General features: G+C 34.9%; 2 protein-coding genes across 4 annotated transcripts in view; one reads left to right on the top strand and one right to left on the bottom strand.

Moving 5' to 3' along the window:
* The window catches only part of STAG1 (STAG1 cohesin complex component), a 193,925-nt gene extending 191,564 nt beyond the window's left edge, over window positions 1-2,361 (top strand). For all 3 annotated transcript variants that reach the window (XM_087725598.1, XM_087725597.1, XM_087725599.1), the window contains 3 exons: window positions 1,612-1,726; window positions 2,082-2,162; window positions 2,243-2,361. In XM_087725598.1, coding sequence (XP_087581724.1) covers window positions 1,612-1,726; window positions 2,082-2,162; window positions 2,243-2,266 — 220 coding nt within the window. In that variant the 3' untranslated portion in view covers window positions 2,267-2,361. The remainder of the gene's footprint in view (window positions 1-1,611; window positions 1,727-2,081; window positions 2,163-2,242) is intronic.
* Window positions 2,362-2,594: 233 nt separating this feature from the next.
* PCCB (propionyl-CoA carboxylase subunit beta) overlaps window positions 2,595-24,517 on the bottom strand; it is a 27,736-nt gene continuing 5,813 nt past the window's right edge. The window contains exons 5-16 of the mRNA XM_087725600.1: window positions 21,708-21,821; window positions 20,060-20,170; window positions 18,321-18,429; window positions 17,535-17,655; window positions 16,879-16,960; window positions 15,066-15,189; window positions 13,485-13,592; window positions 12,248-12,348; window positions 10,989-11,087; window positions 10,739-10,832; window positions 8,908-9,069; window positions 2,595-2,887 (exon numbers count right to left, since the gene is read on the bottom strand). Of these exons, the coding sequence (XP_087581726.1) occupies window positions 8,948-9,069; window positions 10,739-10,832; window positions 10,989-11,087; window positions 12,248-12,348; window positions 13,485-13,592; window positions 15,066-15,189; window positions 16,879-16,960; window positions 17,535-17,655; window positions 18,321-18,429; window positions 20,060-20,170; window positions 21,708-21,821 (1,185 nt within the window). The 3' untranslated portion in view covers window positions 2,595-2,887; window positions 8,908-8,947. The remainder of the gene's footprint in view (window positions 2,888-8,907; window positions 9,070-10,738; window positions 10,833-10,988; window positions 11,088-12,247; window positions 12,349-13,484; window positions 13,593-15,065; window positions 15,190-16,878; window positions 16,961-17,534; window positions 17,656-18,320; window positions 18,430-20,059; window positions 20,171-21,707; window positions 21,822-24,517) is intronic.

Raw genomic sequence — 24,517 nt, 5'->3', positions numbered from 1 at the left:
ACTCTCCTCAGATCCCCTAGTGTAGCAGTTCCTTTTATGGATCCATTTTCAGAAATACATTAAAAATGCAAAATAAAAATATTTAATTTATCATATACAAAAGCAATAATTTTACACAATGAGAAAGTATATATAAAGAACAAACAAAAAACCTATAACTATAACTTTATCAAATTCATCTGATATTGTAAGTCTTTAAAGTAAGCTTTCAGTGTGGACTAAATTTGTTCAGAATTTCTTCCAAAAAGGAGAAGTAACAAGACAACTTTTTCATTGCTAAAGCACACATTTCTAAAATCCATTCCTTTATATGGGAATTAAAGTATTTTCCCATTTCCTAAGGATTTTTTTTGCCATTGTTAGAGCATGAAAAAGTCATCTTTGTTCTGAACATGTTATATTTCAAATAGTTGGTATGTAATTCAATACAATATACATGTCTTTAAAAGCTTTTTCTCATTAATTCTGTCAACATACTCCATAACATTATTCAAAAAGAGTGTAAGGAACAACATGACCACAAAAAGTTGAGTTACAATGACCTCAAATTTCTTGTAGTGGTAACACAAATTATCATTAGTCCATACTTTAAGAATAATTCTAGATGTTTCCATTAGATACAAAAATCAATGTTTTGATGGATTAATTTCAGTTTTAAATCACAGAACATAAAATTAGCACTCTTCAAAACTTAAGTCCATTAGTTGAAAAAAACCAGTTTTCAATTATTGATTCCAAAATCCTTGTATACTGATTATTATATTGAGGCATTTTAAATTACCCTTTTCATTTTTAACAGAAAAAGTAGGTTTGGGTTCTGATATTGAATTCTTCTGTAACAACAATGTGACAGTTATTTTAGAAGCTGCTAAAATATCAGGTTCATAGTGAGCTATCCAAACCTGTTTTAGTTAGATTTATTTCAATTTTTTCTATTAGCGGTAAAGAAAATTCTGTTTGAGTTGCTGAAAATATTTAAAATAATCATTAAACATGTGTTATAATCAAGCATGAGCCATCCAAAACCAGTTCTTCTTTGTGCAGAATAGTACATGTTCAGAATATTTTGTAGAGTCTTACTTTAAACGAAAAAACACCTGAATACATACAGGAATTTTTGAGAACAAGAATTTATTTTGTGCTCAAGGCTGCATATAATGCACCCATTCAACAATTGGACTGGGCTGAGAATGTGACTGGCACAAACCATCCTCTTTCATATGCAATGGATGACTAGAACCTACAATCTTTACAATCCAGAACATTAACCACTAAAATAAAAATAGCTTATGGGGACAGTGACAGTAACAACTTTCTAATATTGTTCTTCCGTCAATTTCTACTCATATATTTAAAAGTATTCAAGAGTATTATGTTCAATAGTTTCTCAGCAGAATAAACATGGCTGATGGATTAGCTGTTCCTTCTACACATCTTCCCATGCTAGATCTTTTTCAGGGAGTCAGAAGCCCTCTATAGCAGATTGAAAACCATCATGAAAGGAAGGAGAGAAAGGAATTTCCCTCTGGATAAGTAAATGAACACAATCTGGTATGACAGACTTTGTTATTCATTATTGATCTTTTTGTATTTCTCATGTCTCCCAACAAGGCGGGGTCTCATGGAAGATGATGCTGAGCCCATCTTTGAAGATGTAATGATGTCTTCCCGAGGTCAGCTCGAGGATATGAATGAAGAATTCGAAGATACCATGGTTATTGATTTGGTCAGTAATTTTATCATTACATATATTTATTTTTGTTAAAATTGTGGTTACCACTAAAACTAAACAACTTAAAGTCATATAAACAGCACTGTCTAAATATCCTGCTATAATGGGAAATGGGTGAGAAATGAGTTTTGAAACAATTATTTTTCCTGTGGGCCTGTCAACCAATATATAAAAAGGTGTTTTTCATGTTACATCAGCCTGGGAATCTCTAAAGCTTATAATATTAAATCATGGGTTTGAATTATCACAACTCCTTTCATTGTTTTTAGTTTAAAATTATCTGTATAAAGGATTGGTACAAATATAAATGTATGTGCCTAAACTCTACTGACAAAGACTTTCTTTACAGCCTCCTTCAAGGAACCGACGGGAAAGAGCTGAATTGAGGCCAGATTTTTTTGATTCTGCAGCTATCATTGAAGATGATTCAGTAAGCTTTTGAACAATATTATTTGTGATTTAATGAATAATTTTCTAGAGCCTAACTTTATTTTCCATTGTATTTTCTAGGGATTTGGAATGCCAATGTTCTAAAATCTGGTGAAGACATACAAATTTGGAACTCTGTTCTTTAGAGCTCAAGGCCTATATACTGTGATAGCTAATATTAAAACCACATTTTGATGTGATTTGGTTTGATTTTTAACCAAATGATTAAGGTCATTTCCTTTTTGTAATGACAGAGAAGAGGAGCTTCTGAATGAAACAAATATTGGCCAATCAGTCAACTCAGAAAGGCTGACCTACAAATCATTTATTTTCTCTGTCCTTGACAGTCCTAATACAGGTTTTTTTCTTGGATAGGGAGAAGCTTTTAAATTAAGACTATACAATTCTACATATGTTTTCAGAAAACATTGAATGAAAACAAAACTTTTTAACTTTATTTTTCTGCTGTACAACTTCAAAATGTTTTAACATTTGCCTTTTTATGTTTTAGAAGCTAGCCATTTTTATTAAATTTATGCCTGTCAGCCATTGACCAGCAGCAATGCTAATCAGCAAGCCATCCTGGTTGGAGAAGTGTTGTTAAACACACTGAATATGACTAGCAGTATGGTACACTTCTAGATCTTCTCTGACCATTGAGAGCGGAACAGTCTCACAAAAGATGTTAGAAGTCAGATGTGTGCATCTCTGCCAAAAAGTCAGATTCTGAAAAGAAAAAAAAACAGATTTTATACTTCTGAGAAGATTTATTTTTATTTATAATGGGGCATAAGAATAAGAGATGTCCATGAAGCCACTTTTCCAACAGATGCTGTGTAACATTCATTTTATATAGCACTAGGGGAACACACAAACAGCACATTTTCTATTGGTACTTGTTCTGTGCATTTTTAGCAACTTATACCAGCAAATAAAATATTCTCAGTAAAATAAACCAGTGGTTCTACAGTAATCTATTTGCTGTTTCTACTACCTATTTCACTCCCCATCAGACCTGAGGTACAAAAGCAGCAACTTTCTTACGAAGCATAAATCACAAAGGGAAAAAGGGGGGTGCGGGTGGGACAGGAGCGGGACAGGACACTTACATTTTCAAAGCAATTTTAACTGTACCATAGAGAAGTGTTTATCTTTCCATGCCGTAAATATCCTTTTGTGCTATTTTTGTAAATTAATTTTGCCAATTAGATTTATTGTATGTGCTGCATAGAAATTGTATTTAGATGGTGACGTTTTAAGCTTACAATGGAATACAGCTACAGTCTCAGTGTTAACTGTGCATTATTAAGAGTAATTACTATATGATCTTTAAGCAGTTCAATCCAAAAAATAATAAGCTGAATCATTGTTCTAAGAAATTTTCCATGGTGTTCAGTGATCTGGTCTTTTATTCTGCTTAAATATTACAATTCTTCCTGGTAGCTGCTAAAGAATTTTTTCTTCACTTGTTGTGAGCGTAGCTCCAGCTAATAAGAACATCTGTTAAAATGAGGCCAAACTAATAATCTCTTTTTTCCTCTTTTGGGGGAATTTGAATGTAAGAAACTCAGAAGCCGACCTTAACTCATATTTGATACATCCACTGTAGAAGTGCTTTTATATAACAAGTGCAAAACAACTGTAGTCTTCTCTCTTTTTAAAAGGTCCTTTAATGAATTTAAATTATATTTAATGCATATCTGTTGAAACTTAAAATTTTAAGATCAAATAATGCTACTTTCATTTAGCAGTTGAGACTTTTACCTCTAATATTTGTACTTGTCTCAAAATTATGGTTACCAAAAACATTTGACCCACTAATTCAGCCATTCCTTTAACGTAGCTGTTTAGAAATTTTAAAGTTGCTAAAGACACTGGGCTGGTGCTTCAGGACAAAGTGCAAGTTCTCTTGAAAAAGTGGTAAAAATTATTGCAAGTAGCCCTTCAATTTGATGGGCAGAATCATACTGTCCTTGGTTTGAACCCAACATAGGCAAGTCTTGCGCCCCACCACCCTTCAGATGAAAAACTGAAATGTCATTGATCATTACAGAATTCTGTAAAACAAAAGCTGTTTGCAAGCAAGTTACCTCCAATGGGTTTCCAGTTTAGTTTTCAGTCAGTAGGGTTTTTTTAAATGTGTCTCCTTGATTGGTTTTGCTAGTAATTCTGTAAATTGTACATTTACAACATGAGGGTTTTTTTCCTTTTGTACAATTTAAAACTGATGCTTCACTTTTCCTTTAATAAACTCCTCAAAATCATATGTCCAGTAGAGTCCTTTCCACAAAAGCATTTCAAATTAGTGCTTTCTCTTCCGTTTGCCTTCCATTTAAAAAAATCTTATAGTGAAGCTTGAAAAGCTGGATTCATTGCACTTGTCATAATTACTTATGTTACTGCATGCCCATTTCTAGGAAAATATATTATTTTCTGAGTGAAAACAAAAAATGTTTATGATCCCTCTGTATCACAGATGTGGAATTTGGGCATAGTATTGTTCTGGAACATTCTGTAGCTCAGTTTTCACAGGAAGTCTTTATTAAGATCACATAGTAACATTATAAGAAACCTTTTTTAGGTAATAAGTAGACCATTGTTCTTCCGGAGTTTTCCATATTTATTCCATCTTTTAAGTTATTTGGTTGATTCCCTTAATTAGTTTTTGATTGAATGATTACATTTTTATCTTTTGGTCTTTAACTTTTGACCGCCCTCAGAGTTAGGTTGTAATAATTATTTTCCTCTAAAGGTACTGTGACTTGTTTATGGACTATGGTGCCCCAAACTGGATACAATGTTCTTGGAAGATTCTGATGCAGAATATATAGAAGAGTGATTTTCATGCTCATCATATTTTTATTGATTGTGCCTGGGATTGCATTTCCTTTTTTGAGGGAGTGGGAGAATAGCAGGAGTGGCATCACAAGGTTGGTTCATGTTCAGCTGATTTTCTGTAGATATTCTTCATACATACTGCTACCAAATATAATTCCTCCCATCCCATATTTATACCTTGATTCAGCCAGCATTCTATCTATCCAATCCCTTTTTTGTAAAGCAAATGGCCTCTTTGCATTAAAAGATAAGTACTAGTTTCATCAGTCAATTGATTTGAGTTTAGAATTGTCATCTTTTTAAAAAAAATGGATTTTTGTACAAATGATTGTATAATTGAACAAAAATTGCTACTCGGAGCTTTTCTGTAGTGCTAATGCAACATCTTTCAAATCCTCAGGTAATGTTTTGTTCCATTTTTTATCTTTGAAAATGGTAATTTTAACACCTATATATTTATACGATGCAATAGTGAATTATGTAGCTTTAGAAATGGCTATATCATGGCATGAAGACAAGGTTATCTTACAGCCACATTCTTACTTTTGTATTCTAGTTGTACTAACATAGTCTAGTTCCCAGTTTCCATGTTAGCCAGGACAGGACTTATTGTGGACTCCGTTACATTGTTCTGCCAAAATTTCTGCAGCGTTAAGTTTGCATGCACACATTTAGTACAGTATAAATTTATAGAGAGCTGTTCAGTAACTAGTTACAAATAAGCAATTTCTTGTGTTCGTTGATTGCCCTTTTGAAAAATAAGATTTCCCATTGCTCACATGTTCAAATAAGTAGCATTTCAAGGACTATGTGAAAGTGAAATCAAGTGGAATTGTGATCTGAAATGTGTCCAAACTCTACACATTTCATGAGCTGGTAGAGCCGTGCTCTAAAAATCTGACATTCCACTTCCTAGTTCAGGAGTTTTGCCAAAATTGCAAATTATATAAATTTACAGAAAAATTGCTTGAATGGAAAGTACATCATGTTGATTGAAAATTCTAGTTTTATTCATATCTGGAGGATATCAGTTAGAAAAAAAATTGTTTAATAAATATTCATTGTCAGTGCCAACTGTTAATTTAGAATCTTAATAAACTACAATAGTTTAATTATATTTTTGTCTGTAAGAGAAATAAGAAACTTAACTAGATTCTCTCCTTGATATGAACATGCTCAAATTGGACTATAAAAAGACTGAGTCCATGTAACTTTTACAAGGCTCAGCAAGAATTTACAATTTAAAGGCTGAAAATAATGCTCTCAGCAATGATGAAAGGTAGATAACAGAAAGAATATATTTTATTTTATCTGTTTTTAATGGTATGTGTCAGATGCTTCTGTATTATCTGCACAAAAGATTTAAAATCATGGATAGTGTGCTTTAATTGTATTCAAATTTTGGTATGTTAATGTATATAATTTCAAAAAGTAATGAAAATTTCAAATTCTGCAAAAGTACAAATCAGTGAAAAGTAGAATTTGCTGGGTTTTAGTCCAACATCTTTGGAAATTACCAGTATAGGGAAGAGTGAATAAACAAAGCATAACAGATTTATTTTGAGGTGGCGGTATAATTACATTTTCTATTACTAATACCTTAAGTCTAATTCAGGGAAGAAAAGTAGAATATGAATTGAATAAATAAGTACACAATTTGGGCACAATTAATAAGCAAAAATTAAATAAGCAAAAAATTCAGACTTTCATGACATTTCTGTTGTCTCTGCCAATTATGTAAATCTCTTCCAGCTGATTAAAAGTGGAGCAATTTGTATTAGACTTCAGAAAGGCCTTGTGAGCTCTTACATCACTTTTGTAGCAGTTCTGTCCTATACACTAATAAGATTTAATCTGTGTTCACATGATATACTGAACCATAAATTAACCTATTTTAGCCCGGCATATTATGTGAGCCTTGAAATCTGAGTGAATCATGGTTGATTCAGTAAGTCTTAGTCAAGTACAAAGTTGTTATTTTTTGTCCTGGAATTATAATTTTGATCTAATTGGAATGACAATTACTACCCGCATCAGCCTGAAATGTTCTGTTCTTTTAATATTGTTTTGGTATCACAGCTATTGATTTTTTTCTAAGATTCGTTCTAAGATTAGTTTAATGCATCTTGAATGAGATACTGGCAGGTGATTTAATTAATTATCCTGTTTTCATCAAAACGTGTGGCAATACTAGTGTTTTTTCATATTCTGGAATACATTTTTCATCTGCATAAAATGCAGACATTTTAACAGACTTGTTGGCTTTGGGATATTGTGTTGTGTTCTCAATTATTTGTGAGAGTTCCTCATTCCATTCTTACATGATTGTGTTTTAATTGGTCCCTAAATTTCTTTTCTAATTTACAATAGCAGTAAAGACATTGATAAACTGGGCCTTTAAAATGCCAGTTATATACATACTAAGGTGCTTTACATCACATAGAAGCAAAATTGTTGCACATTCACCCCATATGTGGAAATGGTCAGGGGCATTTAAATATTTGCGCACGCCTTGGATTAATTCAGATTTGTTTTTACATTTCTATATGTTAAAAAAACCCTCTCTTTTAGATAGCCATAGTAAATACCCATTTGTATAGCTCTTCTCTAAAATGTTTATAGTTCTTCTAATGCTTAAAGAAAACTGTTGGAAGCAATTACTGTAATAGCGGGCTTTATCTGTTTGTGCAAAGCACTTTGATCGGTATTATTCTTTTTTTTTAACAGATTTTGTTGCCTTAAGAGATCTTCTGTTCTATCCATTCTTGAACATAATTTTAACATCTTGAGATGGTAGCTTCCATTTGTAAAACTGGGCCATTGGAATCTGATGAGATTGTCACTTGTGTTCCAGCCTTCCTGTTATGCAGCAGCTTTCCTGTCTGAACTGCTTGTTAGTGGTGTTCTTCAGGCTTATGGGGAACTTCGCCCTACCTGTACTTTGCCTGGAGTTGAGAGTAGTTCAGGAGTTCATGGCAACCCAGGCTGGTGACAGCCTGACTCACAAAAAGGTCATACATTAGCCCTGGTTTTTGTCTCCATACAGTGGTTACATGTTTTGGACTTGGGAGGTGTTGTTATTAGTCTCTGTCACAGACAGATCAAAATCTGTTACTTTGGTGTTTTCTGTGGCTAACCACCATCTATCATGGTATATTTTTGGACTAGCTGAGGAAGTTGGGAGCAAGAGGCATGGGGTCTAGTGTTTCTCTTCCTCCATGTCCCGTTTCCTTTGTTGTTGAGAAGGGAAGTAGAGATTCAGCCCTAGGCTTTTGTTTTGCAGGCTGCCACAAGCTTCAGCTTTTTCCTTGCTCCCATTTAACATACATGTATAATCACTGAGTGAGGTCATCTGCCTGCATTTTTCAAAAAAATTTCAAACCATTTTTTCAAAAGTTTTGCTTTTTGAAAAACTTCTGATGAACATGATAGACCCCTTCAAACTGAACACACATATAATTTCAGAATGACTGTACTGCATAGGAATCTTGAAAAATGTGAAATCAACTATAATGTATTTAATCATGTTTGCGACACACTACATTCAGCAGGGCTAAATGTTTTGCTACCAATTGGAGGTTTATGTCAAGTAGCACCATATATTTTAAAAGCCTGTGATGAATGCAAGATGGGTATTTCTAATTCATATCCTGCTTTTCACAATTCTTTTTTTCAATCGCCCTTGGAATAATTCCTGATATTTTGCTTAAAATATGTTTTATTTCACAATATCCTTATCTGTTAGTGAATTTATGAATGCATGTTCAGCCTTAATCATATCAACTCAAATATAAGCCCTTCTAATGAACTAAAATCTGATAGCACCTCATTTTCAATAGATTTTTTTGCCCATAGAAATATCCTAAAATATCACAGAATTTGAATCAATAAATATAGCAGGAGTGCACCAATTTTCTTCCATCGGTTTTAGGTTAACTTGAAGCAGATTCAGAGTGGCATGTTGGCATGCTTTTTCCAAGGATTAGATTGTCGTTTGCTTGCCAGCACTTCCAAATCACGGCAAATGCGAAGTCGGGTTGTTGAAGGTTGGATGATGTCATCTACAAATCCTGTTAACACATTTCAGAATAGTTTATTTCACTTACTGTTTTAAGTATATATGTCTACAGACTGTTGATCTTAATCTACAGGGATCAATCCTTCATTTTTATGAACTAATAAATATAAAGAATATCTTTATAACTTGGGGGGGAAAGAGGCTATTCCTCGATTATTTGGTACTGTTATAAGAATAGATAGGAAAATGGTTTAATGTGCCTGAAATTTTAATTTTTAATTTAAAAAATACTTAATTTTAATTAAATAATATGCAGGCATAAGACTTAACATTTTCTCCCTAAAAGTATAACTGGACAATTACTTCCTGTAACTGGAAGAGTGTTTGTTTAAACTATTCACTTTCTTTTCTCTCCATATCTGAAAGAGCAACACTGCAAATAGCTTTTTCTTTATAATTATATGTACAACTTTTTCAAACCTCTAAGAAGGACTTCATGAATCTCAGTTCAATTTGGGCTGTATTATCTGTTTTACTGACAGATCAGTTTAAGCAGACTCTGGAGTCAGGAACCCTATTCCTTATAAGTGCATAATTGTTATGGTACTTATGATCTATGAACCCATTTACTAAATCAACTTTCTGAATATCCTCTAGTCATATGGGTTTTAGGAATGTCTGTATGAAAGTCCATATGCTGACTAATTTATACATCCAAATATTGAAGCAGCATATAAACCAGAGTATTAATTAACACTGTTCTCCCTACAACAGCTTTGAAGGAAGGTGTAAAAATTGCTCATGGGCGAAGATTATTCTTCTGGGGAGGAGTGTCTGTCGAGGGGCCCATGACTGGTCATATTACATTTTTTTGAAAGCATAAGGTTCTACCTTACAACTCCTTGTTAAGTAAGGCAATAATTACCAAGGCAATATTGACTGACTATATTCAGCTGCTATTATCACACAAGTATGATCTGTCTCTATTCACTCTGATTACATTACCAAACTAATGAATAGAATAGAATTCTTTATTGGCCAAGTGTGATTGGACACACAAGGAATTTGTGCATATACTTTCAGTGTACGTAAAAAGACAAGATACATTAGTCAAGAATCATAAGGTACAACACTTAATGATAGTCATAGGGTACAAAAAGGGGAATTCATTTCATATAACACTGAATTTTGGTCTGTCTGTAATAAAGCAAGTAAGCATCAATTAAGACTTCCAATTAGGCAATATCAGGAGTTCATTTGGCACATTCTAGAAAAATGTCTGAATTCAGTAACATTTGGAGATGCCATTATTCTCTCCAGTCAGAACTCAAAAGCAATAGCCACATTATTTCTGCATAATAAGCCTGCCAAGGCAGACGTAGCTAGAGTTCGGCAAAAGTCCAATGGATGTTATAGATACCTAACATCCTGTGACACATGGAATAACTAACAGGTCAATCCCAGAATGAAATATTGCTAGTAGTTAAGTTCCCTGGGATTTCTGCATCTAGATATAATACTCAAAAGGATTATTAAGGAAGGAGAAGCCATCATAAGTCTTCAATAGAGGATTGACAAATGATAAATGCTAAGCTAAGAAAAGGTAGTTGAAAAGCAGCCATTATAAGAATGAGATCTTGTTCACTAAAGAAAAAGATGATAAATAAATTTGAGTGCACAATCAACTTCACATTTTCAGTAAAATTCTTAAAGATTCATACCTCTGATTGCAGCGGGAAATGGATTTGCAAACTTTTCTACATATTCTGCTTCTGCATGTGCCCCTTTTCCTCTAAAAATGATCTGGACAGCTCCCTAAGATAACAAACAATAATATAAAATTACTAAAATTCAGCTTCTTGAAGTCTTCAGCAGGGACAATTAATTCCCGCATGCAAAGAAGATAAGTTGTCTTAAGTGGTAAAGGGAAGAGAGACAATTTGCTGTAAGACTGCAGAAAAACTTATCTACCTTAGCGCCCATTACTGCTACCTCTGCCGTTGGCCAAGCATAATTTGCATCTCCTCGTAGATGCTTTGAACTCATGACATCGTAGGCCCCACCATAAGCCTAGAATAAGAAATAGGATAACAATCACAAACTGCCATGATTCAAACCCTTGTTTTAGGCTAGGTACAAATAAATGAACACAGGCAAATTATATAAGACTATTTTCACTAATATCTATTCAAATATTACTTAAATTAATTTCTCCCATTTACCCCAATTTTCTGAAATGCATTCATCTTCCATTCCTCTATTCACAAAAGAAATTTCATATACAAGGTATCTGATACATTTGACATACTGTTAAGTATGAAGCAAGGAAACACTATACAGAATAATACTCAGGACAGTGGCTGCACTAGTAATTAAGTCAATAGTAAAATATTTAGTAGGTTTAAGATTATATAACTAAGATGCTGTTGCATTAAACCCTTGAATTATAACTAGGAAGCAGTAGTTTTTTATCCCAATGCACTATTTGACACAATAGAAATAGAAAGACCACAAAGAACATTTTTATCTAATGTAGATAATATTTTTGAGATAGGTTACATTTTTTTAATAACAGTAGAATATATATACTGTTTCTGTACATGACAGATATGAATAAGTGAATTCCGGTTTTACAGTTAAATATATTAATAGTCTTATTTTGTCTATCTTCTATTCCTTGCAGCATATATCCCAGAGCCAGCTTTTTATTCTTGTTTTTACCATTGTAGCATTAGGATTTAAATAAATGTTTTCAACAACTATCAGACACTTCTCAATTTATTCACCTGTGATCTCTCTTCCTACCACAATAGCTTTTTGTAAGATCTTATTTTTTTTTGTCATACTTGCAGAAGTTATCTGTTCATTCGTAAGTTATTATTCCCCATACAGGCCTAGTATACTGTCTTGGAGATGGACCATGGTCATGGGAAGAAACTGAAGTACCTGTAGATTTCAGAACATGCCGTGTGGGGATGACTATTCCAGATCGTGCCTGAGAGGTCACCTCTATAATGTTCTAATAAAACTCTATTGGCACAACAATAATATATACAAGTAGATAGATAATCAAAGAACAGCCTGCCCTGGTTATGTTAACATATTCTCACAACAATATAGCAGATAGCAATAAATAAAATGCAACTTTAAATCACATTTTATTAAATGCTTTTAATTTCTGTAACACCCAGCCTTAGTGAGTTGAGCAGTCAACTATATAAATAACCTACCTTCCTTGTGATAACAGTGATTTTTGGCACAGTTGCTTCTGCAAAAGCAAAAAGCAACTTTGCACCATGACGTATAATTCCCCCATATTCCTGAGCAGTCCCTAAAAACAACAGGAGTTGAAGTCACAGCTATTATTAAAGTTACTATAACATAAATAGAATGCATAATTGCATTTCTATACTTTTACATAAGATTAACAGATCTACACTCAAAAGGAAAGTTTTTTGGGGCAGCTCTTTTAATCTAGGATTCAACAATGATATGTTTGTTCAATAAATATTGTTATTAAAATTCTGGGATGGATGACCTGCCCTCCTGAATTATTTTTTGCAGCTTTATTATTTCACTCTTTTTGAATTAGAAAACATGCAAAATTAATTCTAAAATCAGTTAATATGATAAAATATCCTACCAGAAATTCTTAGAGTTGCTGGTTATAATATAGTTTAGGATTCTGGTGAAGAACTGGATGAGACACACAAAAATAAAAACAATTAGCAAGGCTTTATTAAATAATTCTGGATATTTACATAGAGTTTCTCACTGTACACTGGTGAGGAAGAGAACTCTCCTATCCAGAATTATTTTAAGAGCTTTCTTAATTGTTTTTATTCTGGTCTTTCTTGCCCATTCCTTCTCCAGCATTCAAACTTCCAGTCACTACAGCCAGCAACATTTGACCTTAACAATGAGCGTGTCTTTGTTTCACCCACCTTAGCCCTCCATATCCATTGGGGCCTTTTCCTCTGCCAAAATTGATTAAATAAAGGCCCTTGTCACTTAACTCCCCATGACAAAAATACCTATTTCCACTGCCCCATAAAAAGAGATTGAGTCCAGTCTCTTTTCTTCTGCCTTAGTAAAAATATGCCAATAATAAAATGAAAGGTTATATGCAGGTACTCATTCTTTACTAGTTTATAAAGTTAGAACAGAATTCAGCATATATTTTTATTTCATAGAGTACACAGATAATCTTTGACATATAACAAATATTAAATTAATTCTTTCTTTATGGAATAATGAAAAATGGTAGTTCAGAAGAATGAAGAGGCAAATCCTTTTATATTATGAATGTAGAAAATTTCACATTGCTCCAGCAAAGAATCAATAGGCTTCTTATGAATTTTAAAATATGTTTTTATCTCTGCAATTACAAAAAAAGGTAAATCTTTCTTAAATACACGACTCATTCAATTAAATGAATTAGATAACAAGGGATGCAGAATAATTTACCTGGTAAAAATCCAGGCACATCTACAAATGTGATTATAGGAATGTTGAAAGCATCACAGAAGCGAACAAAACGGGCTCCTTTCACAGAAGAATTTATGTCCAAGCAGCCTAATTTTCAAAAAAAGAAGGGAAATATTGTAAAATATCATTTCAGAGTATTTTTTAAATGCCATGTCAGTGATCATAGCAAAAAATTGTTTGCTTGTTTACAAAAATGTTTAAGCAATGAGTTTGGTGAATAGCATACACATTTTTTACCAACAACTATTTGAATAAACAAACTTCTACACACAGCCTGTTAAATTTTAGGTGTATAACATGTAAACAAATATCCTATTTCAGTACCAAACACTAAGTAGTATTGATCTTTGAATCACTGAGTCGCAATGGTGCAGTGGTTAGAATGCAGTACTGCAGGCTACTTCTGCTGACTGCCGGCTGACTGCAATTTGGCAGTTCAAATTCATCAGGCTCAAGGTTGACTCAGCCTTCCATCCTTCCAAGGTTGATAAAATGAGGACCCAGGTTGTTGGGCAATATTATGACTCTAAACTGCTTAGAGAGGGCTGTAAAGTACTGTGAAACGGTATATAAGTCTAAGTGCTATTGCTATCTTCTTCAGATATTTTGTCAGCAGCTTTCTGGCTCTAGTTTAGCTTTTTAAGTTTATTCATATGTTTTTGTTGGCAGTTTTAGCTATTATTATGCATGTAGATGAAATGACTGAAATGTTGACTAATATAATTGGAGGCTATTCCTATGATTCATTTCCAAATAATTAGGTTTATCAATGTCTGGGTTCTGAACACGCATTCTTTGCTTCCAAAGTTAAACCAATAAAATATATTGGGCAGAAAAAGCAGCTAGCTATTACTATTCATAGTGTATGAATAAAATAATTTGTTAGGAAACTCGAATGTTCTAAATATTTGTACCAAAGTGTCATTATTTTTCTGCTTCAATTATTAATATATTGGTAGTCTTCATTTAGCATCTGCCTTTTTAGAAATTTTCAGAGTTATGACAGTAATGAAAAAGTAACTTTAGGACTATTAGGCCACATTGCCAATCTTCACAAGCAAAGGAAACTGGAGTAAGGTCATAAGCACAATTGCTATTTCACTAAATCACTGAGTTGCCAGTCTCAACTGTAGTCATTAAATCAGGACTGCCTATCATTCAGTATTACATAAATATAAATGTCAAATACCAAGAATATTTAGTAAAGATCATTAAATGAAGCTATAAAACAATTTCTGTATGCTAAACAACCATGTGGAAAATATTGAACCAACCGTGAGCTATGGCAAAAAGAAACTTGGGTAAGGATAGTTTTAAGGATAATTCATGTTAGAAGACAGCTAAAATACAACTAATGGAAGTCTGATGGAAATCAACATTATCTTTTTTTTTTAAAGACCTGGTTAAAGAAGATCCCATTGTGACTCCTTGCCTATATGAAGAAAGAATAGGGACTGAGCACAATTTCCAACATATTTTGGGAGCAATTTCCCATCCAGCTTGCAGAAATTGGAAGTTTTAACTTCATTTCTTAGAAAAACAGAGCTGCCAGAATCATACCTGAAGCTATTTTAGGCTGGTTACCAACTATTCCAACAGTTCTTCCATTCATTCTGGCAAATCCAACAATCAGGTTTCTGGCATAGGAAGGCATGATTTCAAAGAATTCTCTCTCATCAACAACCTGCATAAATTAGATTCAAATATTCAGCAAAATAATTAAATGTGCTTTTCTTGATTTCAGAATCAAGAAAAATAAGATTTTAAAAATATTTTTCAACATACTGTTCTCAGTGTTCCTCTACACATTACTACAAGCAAACATTTATAAAGACCAATCCTTAAATTTCTGGCAGTTATTACTATGATAATTATTTCAAAATGTATTTAATCATCTCTATTTTAAAATATTTCTAGCAATTTAAAATTCCTGTAATTTTTAAAACACTGAAAAATAGCAGTGGGTTAAAATTACCTTGTTCCTCCATACTAACAGAGTTCTATTTTGAGAGGTATGATATATGATTAAGTGTTCTCAAAACAGTGTCAGCTTTTAGCAAGCACTAATTTGTCTTCAACTAGTCTCTTAGATTTTCCACTGTCACTATGATTGAGTTCATTCACCTTACTGCTGGTGATCCTTTTTTCCTTTTCTTTCCACTTTCCCCAGTATTATAGACTTCTCAAGAGAGCTAAGTCTTCACATAATGTGTCCAAAATGCAATAATTGATCCTTGTGACTTGCAACCTTGAGAACTCTGGACTGATTTTTCTAGGATCCATTTGTTTGCTTTCTTGACCATTCCATGATATTCTCAGGAGTCTTCTCCAATACCAAATTTCATGAATTTTTGAGAGAGTATTCAAGGAATAAAAGTGAGCTTTAGCAAATCTGAATAGGAAGCAGAGGAAAAAATGGGGGAATTGCAGAATTGTTAAATTTAAATTTTGTGGTGATCATTACGCTTCCATTTTTTTACACCGAGTAATGCTTTAAATATATAGTGAAATTACTCAGCTAGAAATATGTATAGCCCTCATTTATTTATTTATTTATTTATTTGGGGGGGACACCTACAATGCTAATATATTCCAAAATGGACACAATTAAATTCTTTATTTTACAGCCAGGATTATTGCAAGAAAGAATGGACACTGAATTATTATCTTAGAAGGTACAGATGATACCTAGAACCCCAACTAGGTCATCAGGCCTTGGAGTCTCAGGGAACTGGAGACATTCATACATGACTCCATTGTAGTAGATATTTACTATCTGTGTAGTTGTATATTTCAGATTTTAATAGTTTTAATTTTAATGATGATTTTTAAAATATTTTATAATGATTTATATATTTATTGGTTTTTACATATGAGAAATAAATGGAGAAATAATCTCCAATTATGGTAGGTAATGCTATATCAGGAATTTCCTTTGCAGCAACAGAGACCTGAAAGAAGCATGAGCTTACAAATGGAACTGTCTCAATTATCGTAGAGTTTGATGTCCTTTGATTTTGGAAAGTAGCCCTATGTATTTCTATAGGAACATCCAAAATTGAAGAATAAGAGACAGTACAGGTGGGGCTGACAAGATTTAAGAGATTTAACATGAATTATTCCATTCAACTCATGAGAAAGGAAGACACAAAGTTTTAGATGATACAAGGTCAACGTGGTTCAGTTGTGCCAATATGCACTTTAATATAGCCTTTGCTATATATTATACATGCAGTAAAATCAAGACAGAAGCATAGTTTATTTATATCACACAGTATCAACTATAATTTATACTACCAGTTCATTTGAAAAGGCAAAAAAAGGCCATATCCCTTTTCCACACTACTGTCACATTATGGTGCACAAATCTTACCGCATGTACAATATCCAACATGTCATAAGCTTTGGTCGATTCCATTGGGACAATTGTATCCAACTCATGTACCAAGCGGTTACTTTAAAGAAATGGAATGAAAAGCAGGACATTTACAATATACCATGAGAAAAAAGTATTCCTGTAATTCATAAGTATAATCAAGAGTAATTTCAATAAATTTAATAATTGATTCAGACTATTGAGAGGATGAAGTAACTATTCATCTATCATTGTACAAAACTGAATGTGAACTATTAAATTAGTACATATTCAACCTCCCAATATTACTGAGAATCTAGATATTTATATTTCTAACCATTATCTAACAATAACTCTCCAACAAAATGAACTAAAAAAACAATTATCAACAAAAGCCTAGAATTAAGAGGGAAAAATAAAATAGTTAGGCACATCATATCAGCAACAATATGATAAGCACACTGTTCTATTGCTGTAAAAATAAGAATTTGAGTTTCTACTTTTAGCTTTATGGCCATCATCCCTTTGGAACAGTTCCTACAGGATCTGGGAGTTACCTATCCCATCACTTAGATAATGGAGCTGCCTAAGAATGTCTTTCTCAAAATGAATAGGGAAACAACACTTCTCTGAGTGTCAGAATATTTTTATTTATGCAAAATGTACTTACTTACCTAGGGTCATGGCATTCTCTGACAGGAGCTGGCTCCTTGTTACTAAGTGGTAGGAAATTAAAAAATTCCCTAAGGTTGAGCAAAGCGTCTATATCATTTTCAAAAGCACAATGTGCAACCCCTGTAACAAAAAGAACAAAATTCAAATTCAAAAAATCAATTACAATACTATTTTAAAAATACCTGCAATGACCAAAGAGCAATGTGCAACCAAAATTAATCTGAAACATGAAACACAATTTCTCTTGATAAATTTTGAAAGCAAATTACTTCAAAGGTTCTTGAACTGCTCCAAAAAAAATTTGAATACGTTTTCTAGAATTCCAACCAAATGACATTTGCCAGAACCTAGCAGGCAAGAGTTGGATGTTATAGCATGAATTGCATGATAAATGGATATTATTGTCTAATAAAAGGATATATTCAGGAATATTCTAAATGCCTCAAATGGATTCTCCAACACAGAGAAAACTTATAAATAATATTTATCATTACTGAAAGTAAAAGATGCCACTCAGTGGTATGAAATAAATAGCTAAAAAATTACGAATGCCATGGTATAGAGAAAAAAGTGTACTTCCCTTCCATATAAGGCTGCAATTCATGAATACATAATCAAAGCAAAATTCATACAGTGGCCCAAATTAAAAAAATAAGCAAATATTCTGAAGAATCTTCACTTAATCTTAGTTTATCCTGAATAAATTTATTTTTCCAGAACTCATTAATTTATACTGTCATAACATTACATAATTAGCAATGGTAAATAAATTAGCGAGTCCTGACCTGATACTGCAGTATGTGTCTTTGCACCCCCAAGTTGTTCCTGAGTTACATCTTCATTGGTAACTGATTTAACTACATCAGGACCAGTTATAAATAGATAGGATGTATCCTAGAAAAAACAAATGGAAAAGAATGAGGTGCAAAATCCAATATTCCAAGTATTCTACAAAAAAGGAAAACTTAATGGAAAAATTAATATGTATTCAAATAACACATGTTTACATAACTCTAATTTTTAACAAATATTTCTCAAAATATTTGAAAACTACAAAAAAAGTATAAAACAAATTTTAGGTAAGATGTTATTTCTGAATGCTTCCTATTTGAACATCCTTCCTATAAGTTCTAATCAACGGCAATTTATAGCTCCAAGCAAATGCATCATAGCACTAAAATGAAAGATTGCAATATGTTTATAAAATGATACTGGAAAGAAAAATAGGGTTTAAAATGTTAAACATTATGTTCAACAAATGTTAAAATGTTAATGTGATATTGCTAAAGTCCATGAAGCAGTCTAGCCTTATCATTCCCAAGGTTCTGCCAGAAAGAATCTGTTACAGAATCTGCTAAATTCAAAAAGATTTTTTTTAAAAAAGATTTCTGGCTTCAACAAAAGGTTTCTTTTAAACTTTGATTCTATGTGGAGATCAAAATGTGGATCAGTCATCAGTAACTTAAGCTTAAACAAGCTTGGAATTAACACGTATCTATCATCTGACAAAAATTTAAAAAAGAAAATTAAAAATTAAAATTAAAAAATAATAAATTAAGAAGAAAATAAAAAAAATCAAAGGGCAGAGTCAATGGACCACTAGGTTTTTTTCTCATTTTTTTTATGTTTCTAAAATATAGGAGGGCAAGCGGTAACACAGTTTGGAAATGTTGAGCTTCAAAGTATTTTTTTTTAGATTTTTTTTTCTTCTCCCACTATTTTTACTTCATAAGCAACTCAAGGTGACAATCATTCATAATACTCTTTCCTTTGCTATTTTCCCTTAACAGCCCTGTTTCCAGGGTTGTTAAAGGAAAATAGGAGAAGGAAGATTATGTGGTTTAGGCTGAGAGTAAGTGACTCAAATATTTGGCCACAGAGGTGGGCTGCTGCTGATTCGGCCTGGAGTGACTGAATCGGTAGTAGCGGTGGCGAGAGGCTCTGCCCATCCGCCTGGACACTTCTGCACATGCACAGAAGCATCACGCTCACATCCTCGCAGTGCGCCTGAACCGGTATTAAAAAGATTAGCAACCCACTTCTGTTTGGCCACCTAATGAGAAGGAAGGACTCACTGGAGAAGAGCCTAATGCTGGGAAAGACTGAGGGCAAAAGAAGAAGGGGATGACAGAGAATGAGGTTGGATGGAGTCACTGAAACAGTTGGTGTGAGCCTAAATGGACTCGGGGGGATGGTAGAGGACAGGAAGGCCTGGGGTCATGATGGGTCAGACACAACTTCACAACTAACAACAAACAACAACACTGTTTAAGATGGGACTAAAACTCATAGTATCCTGTTTCTAATTTTCCTTGATTTTAAAATGTAAAAAGCCAATCTTGTTTCATTTTATAGCTCTCCTATTCATTCATATTCAGCATATTTGCCTAGAAGTCTCCATCAGCTAACTTAAACAGCAGAATCCTGATTATATCTGTTAAGAATCAAGCTACAATATGTTTGCTGAAGTTCACGGCTTAATGTTTTAGAATACAGCTAATGGCGATAAACATTGCATCCTTACCTTTACCATAAATGTGAAATCTGTTAAAGCAGGAGAGTAGACAGCGCCTCCTGCACAAGGACCCATAATAAGAGAAATCTGTGGCACTACTCCAGAACATAAAACATTTCTCTGTAAAAGAAAAGAAATAATCTTTTATATCTTTATGTTACAAAGCGTCAACCATTTTTATATTAGCCAACCACCTTTCTAAAATTAATATTGCAGAAAATCATATTATTAGATTTTAACAATATTACAATGTACACAATATCTACAAAGTAGAGATAAGAGTGAACATAAAGGAAGATGAATTCTATAGGAAGAAAATAAACCAGATCTATCTGGACTTTTGATTCAATCACTAAGCTTGATCATAAATTCTCATCCCCTATTTTAAGAATCCACTCTTATGAGCCAAGCTTTAACATATTCTGACTGCTTCATGCATAACAGATGCTACATCTGACAGCTGCTATAGACAGATGCAAATGAAAAGACTTGTAGCTTTTCTTCCCCTTTGCCTCCTGACAGTTTTCCCAGCAAGAAGAATGCATCTGTCACTGATATTTGATTCGGTCATTCATTCTTACTTTTTTCTGGCCTAGCTTATATGTGTAGGCATTTCCTTCTTGCTGGGCACTTAATTATAAGGAGAAGAATACAAATAAAAGGAAACAGTAAAAATGCATTAAGTATCAATCCATATTCGCCAAATAGTGACCAAAGAACTAAAACAAAAAAATGTTTATGAATATTGTACATCAGACAGAATACAACAAAGGGGAAATTAGAAACTGAATGTTTTCCTGTTTTTACAGTTTTTCTTCGTTCTACTTTTTTGTATTCTTAATAAAACAGTGAAGAATAACAAAATAACAAGAGTTGACTTTGGCACTCAACCCAGAGATTCAAAAATACTTCTTGTAAAAATAATTTAATGTACCCTGCATTATGGTTAATTTTCCATCAACAATATATTGAACACTAATTATATAATTTCAATATTTTTTTGTCTATTTGATACTGTATTTCCATATTATTCTTTCCTTTTTTGTTTCCTTTTTGTCTTTTAAAAAAGTAAAAGAAAAAATAAATGTAAATATATTCTCACATATAAATAAAATATTGATGAAGGGGGAGGGATTTTTAACAGTATTATCAAAAACAACTGAGTGAGACAATATCACCAAGAATACTTTATAACTTTCTCTTTCTCAAAACTAGATGAATGTTTAAGTAATGTACTTATTTCAGGAGACTGCTTTTGTCACTTCTAACAATGCCACTTGAAACTTTGTAACATAAAGATAGGCAACTTGATGCCTGCAGATGTTTTGAACCACCATAAAGTGCCAAGTGCTACGGGCAATAGTAAATTGTTATGGGAGTTGTAGCACAAAACATTTGGAGGACATTAAGCTGCTTACCTCTCCCTAATAGTAAATCACAAAGAGAAAGAAGATATACATCTTGTCCCTGGATCATGACATCAACCCCTCCTCTTTGCATAAAACCTGAAAACAGCAGAAAAGGAAAGTGAATCAATGATGCTTCCTTTAAGTGCTTTATTCTGAATATTTGAAGTGGTTACTAAACTATAAGGTGAAAATACTATACATATAGTGGTTTGTTGGGTCATCACATATTTAATTGAAAGATTTCTCACTAGAAAAATGTCAGCATAACCAGCCAAGGATTCCACTCCTTCTTGAATACGGGCCCCTCCTGAATCATTCAGCCCAATTACAGGAGCACCAACCATAACAGCCTGATCCATAATCTGGGGAAACAGAAGCACATGAGTACATCACTACAGACAATGTAGATAAATCATCCACATGGCTTATCCAATTAGACAGACAATCTTTGTGCAAAATAACCTTTTGTTTATAATCAGAATCTAAGTTGAGACTTTTCTATTAACTACTGATTTGTCCATCTTTCATGAGAATTGGTAACATGAGCATTATTACTTTCTCTCCCAGCTCTAGGAATGCAAGGCAATATACACAGAATTCTATCTCAGATTATCCTCACAGGAAAATAGGCTGCACTGAGACATAGTTACTTACTTTGCTCAAAGTCATTCAGTAAATTTCATGGTTGAACATGAACTTGTCCTAAATTACTAAATGTGCTACGGCATTTATGTTGCCAAGAATATTATGTAGATTCAAGCTTGAGTCAAAAGACATTCATAATTTTTTAAATATTCAGTTAGCTTTTGACATGTAATACATATATTTCTACATATCTGAATACTTACTAGGTATTGGGAGTTCTATAATATAAGCAATCAAGACAGTTATAATTTTGAGTATTTTTTTTTGAGTATTTTATTAAGATTTATAGGCCGCCCTTTTCCCTGAGGGGACTCAGGGCGGCTTACAAACATTAGGGAGGGGGTGCAATACAAAATAAACAATATGTAAACAAAATAAAGTAGTAAAAACACAACATGCATTCAACATTCAGCACTCGGGTGGGGCAAATTAAAGACTTATCCCCAGGCCTGTTGGGAGAGCCAGGTCTTGAGGGCTGCGCGGAAGGCCTGGACGGTGGTGAGGGTGCGTATCTCGACGGGGAGATCGTTCCACAGGGTCGGAGCTGCAACAGAAAAGGCTCTCCTCCGTGTAGTCGCCAGTCGACATTGACTGGCGGATGGAATTCGGAGGAGGCCCAGTCTGTGCGATCTTATCGGTCGGAGGGAGGTAATCGGCAGAAGGCGGTCTCTCAAGTACTCAGATCCACTACCATGAAGGGCTTTAAAGGTGGTCAACAGCACCCTGAAGCGCACCCGGAGATCAACAGGTAGCCAGTGCAGCTCGCGGAGGATGGGTGTTATGTGGGCGAACCGTGGTGCGCCCACTATCACTCACGCGGCCGCATTCTGAACTAACTGCAGTCTCCGGATGCACTTCAGGGGCAGCCCCATGTAGAGCACATTGCAGTATTCCAGCCTAGAGATCACAAGGGCTCGAGTGACTGTTGTGAGAGCCTCCCGATTCAGGTAGGGTCGTAACTGGCGGACCAGGCGGACCTGGGCAAATGCCCCCCTGGTCACAGCCGACAGATGATGATCGAGAGTCAGCTGTGGATCCAGGAGGACTCCTAAGTTACGAACCCTATCTGAGGGGTATAAAATTTGACCCCCCAGCCTGATAGATGGAACATTAGCCAAATTGTTGGGAGGGAAGCACAACAGCCACTCGGTCTTGTCCGGGTTGAGTACCAGTTTGTTAGCGCTCATCCAGTTCTTAACGGCCTCCAGATCCTGGCTCATCACGTCCACCGCTTCATTGAGTTGGCACGGGGCGGACAGATACAATTGCGTATCGTCCGCATATTGATGGTATTTTATCCCATGCCTCCGAATGATCTCGCCCAGCGGTTTCATGTATATGTTAAATAGTAGGGGGGATAAGACCGAACCCTGCGGCACCCCATATTTTAGGGGCCTCGGGGACGATCTCTGCCCCCCTACCAACACCGACTGCGACCTGTCCGAGAGGTAGGAGGAGAACCACTGCAAAACAGTGCCTCCCACCCCCACCTCCCGCAGTCGTCGCAGAAGGATACCATGGTCGATGGTATCGAAAGCCGCCGAGAGGTCAAGGAGAACCAGGATGGACGCTTGGCCTCCATCTCTGGCCCTCCAGAGATCATCGGTCAATGCGACCAAAGCGGTTTCTGTGCTGTAACCGGGTCTGAAGCCGGACTGGAAGGGGTCAAGGTAGCTAGCTTCATCCAAGGCCCGTTGAAGCTGGAAGGCCACCACCTTCTCAACAACCTTCCCAACAAAGGGAAGATTGGAGACAGGATGGTAGTTATTTAAAATGGCTGGATCCAAGGATGGTTTCTTCAGGACGGGTCTCACCACCGCCGTTTTTAGTGCGGCGGGGAAGTGCCCCTCCCGAAGGGAGGCGGTTACGACCGCCTGGATCCAGCCACGTGTCACCTCACTGCTGTTGGCAACCAGCCAGGAGGGACACGGGTCCAGAATACAGGTGGAGGCACTCACAGCTCGAATGGCCTTGTCCACATCCCCAGAGGCAACATCCTGAAACTCAACCCAGAGATGGTTTGCCAAGTGATCCTCTTGTGTCCCGGCTGGATCTGCTGCGGTGGAGTCCAAGTCCGACCGAAACCGAGCAACTTTGTCCGCTAAGAATTGGGCATAATCCTCAGCTCTACCCTGCAAGGGTTCCCCCGTATCCCTCCTATTTAGGAGGGAACGGGTTATCCTAAACAGGGCGGCTGGGCGGGACTCAGCGGACGCAACCAAGGTGGCAATATGAGATCTTTTTGCTGCCCTAAGTGCCCTGATGTAATCCTTGGTGCAAGTTGTTAAGAGTGCTCGGTTCAACTCGGACTTATCGGACCTCCACAAGTGCTCTAGGCGTCTCCTCCGGCGCTTCTTCTCCCGGAGCTCCTCGGTGAACCAAGGAGGTCTCCGGGATCCGCTGACCCGGAGGG

This window comes from Thamnophis sirtalis, unplaced genomic scaffold (assembly GCF_051295495.1).
Source record: "Thamnophis sirtalis isolate CommonGarterSnake01/CBP01778 unplaced genomic scaffold, rThaSir2_p1.2 scaffold_11, whole genome shotgun sequence".
Classification (NCBI taxonomy): Eukaryota; Metazoa; Chordata; class Lepidosauria; order Squamata; family Natricidae; genus Thamnophis; species Thamnophis sirtalis.
This window is presented reverse-complemented; position numbering and strand designations above follow the sequence as displayed.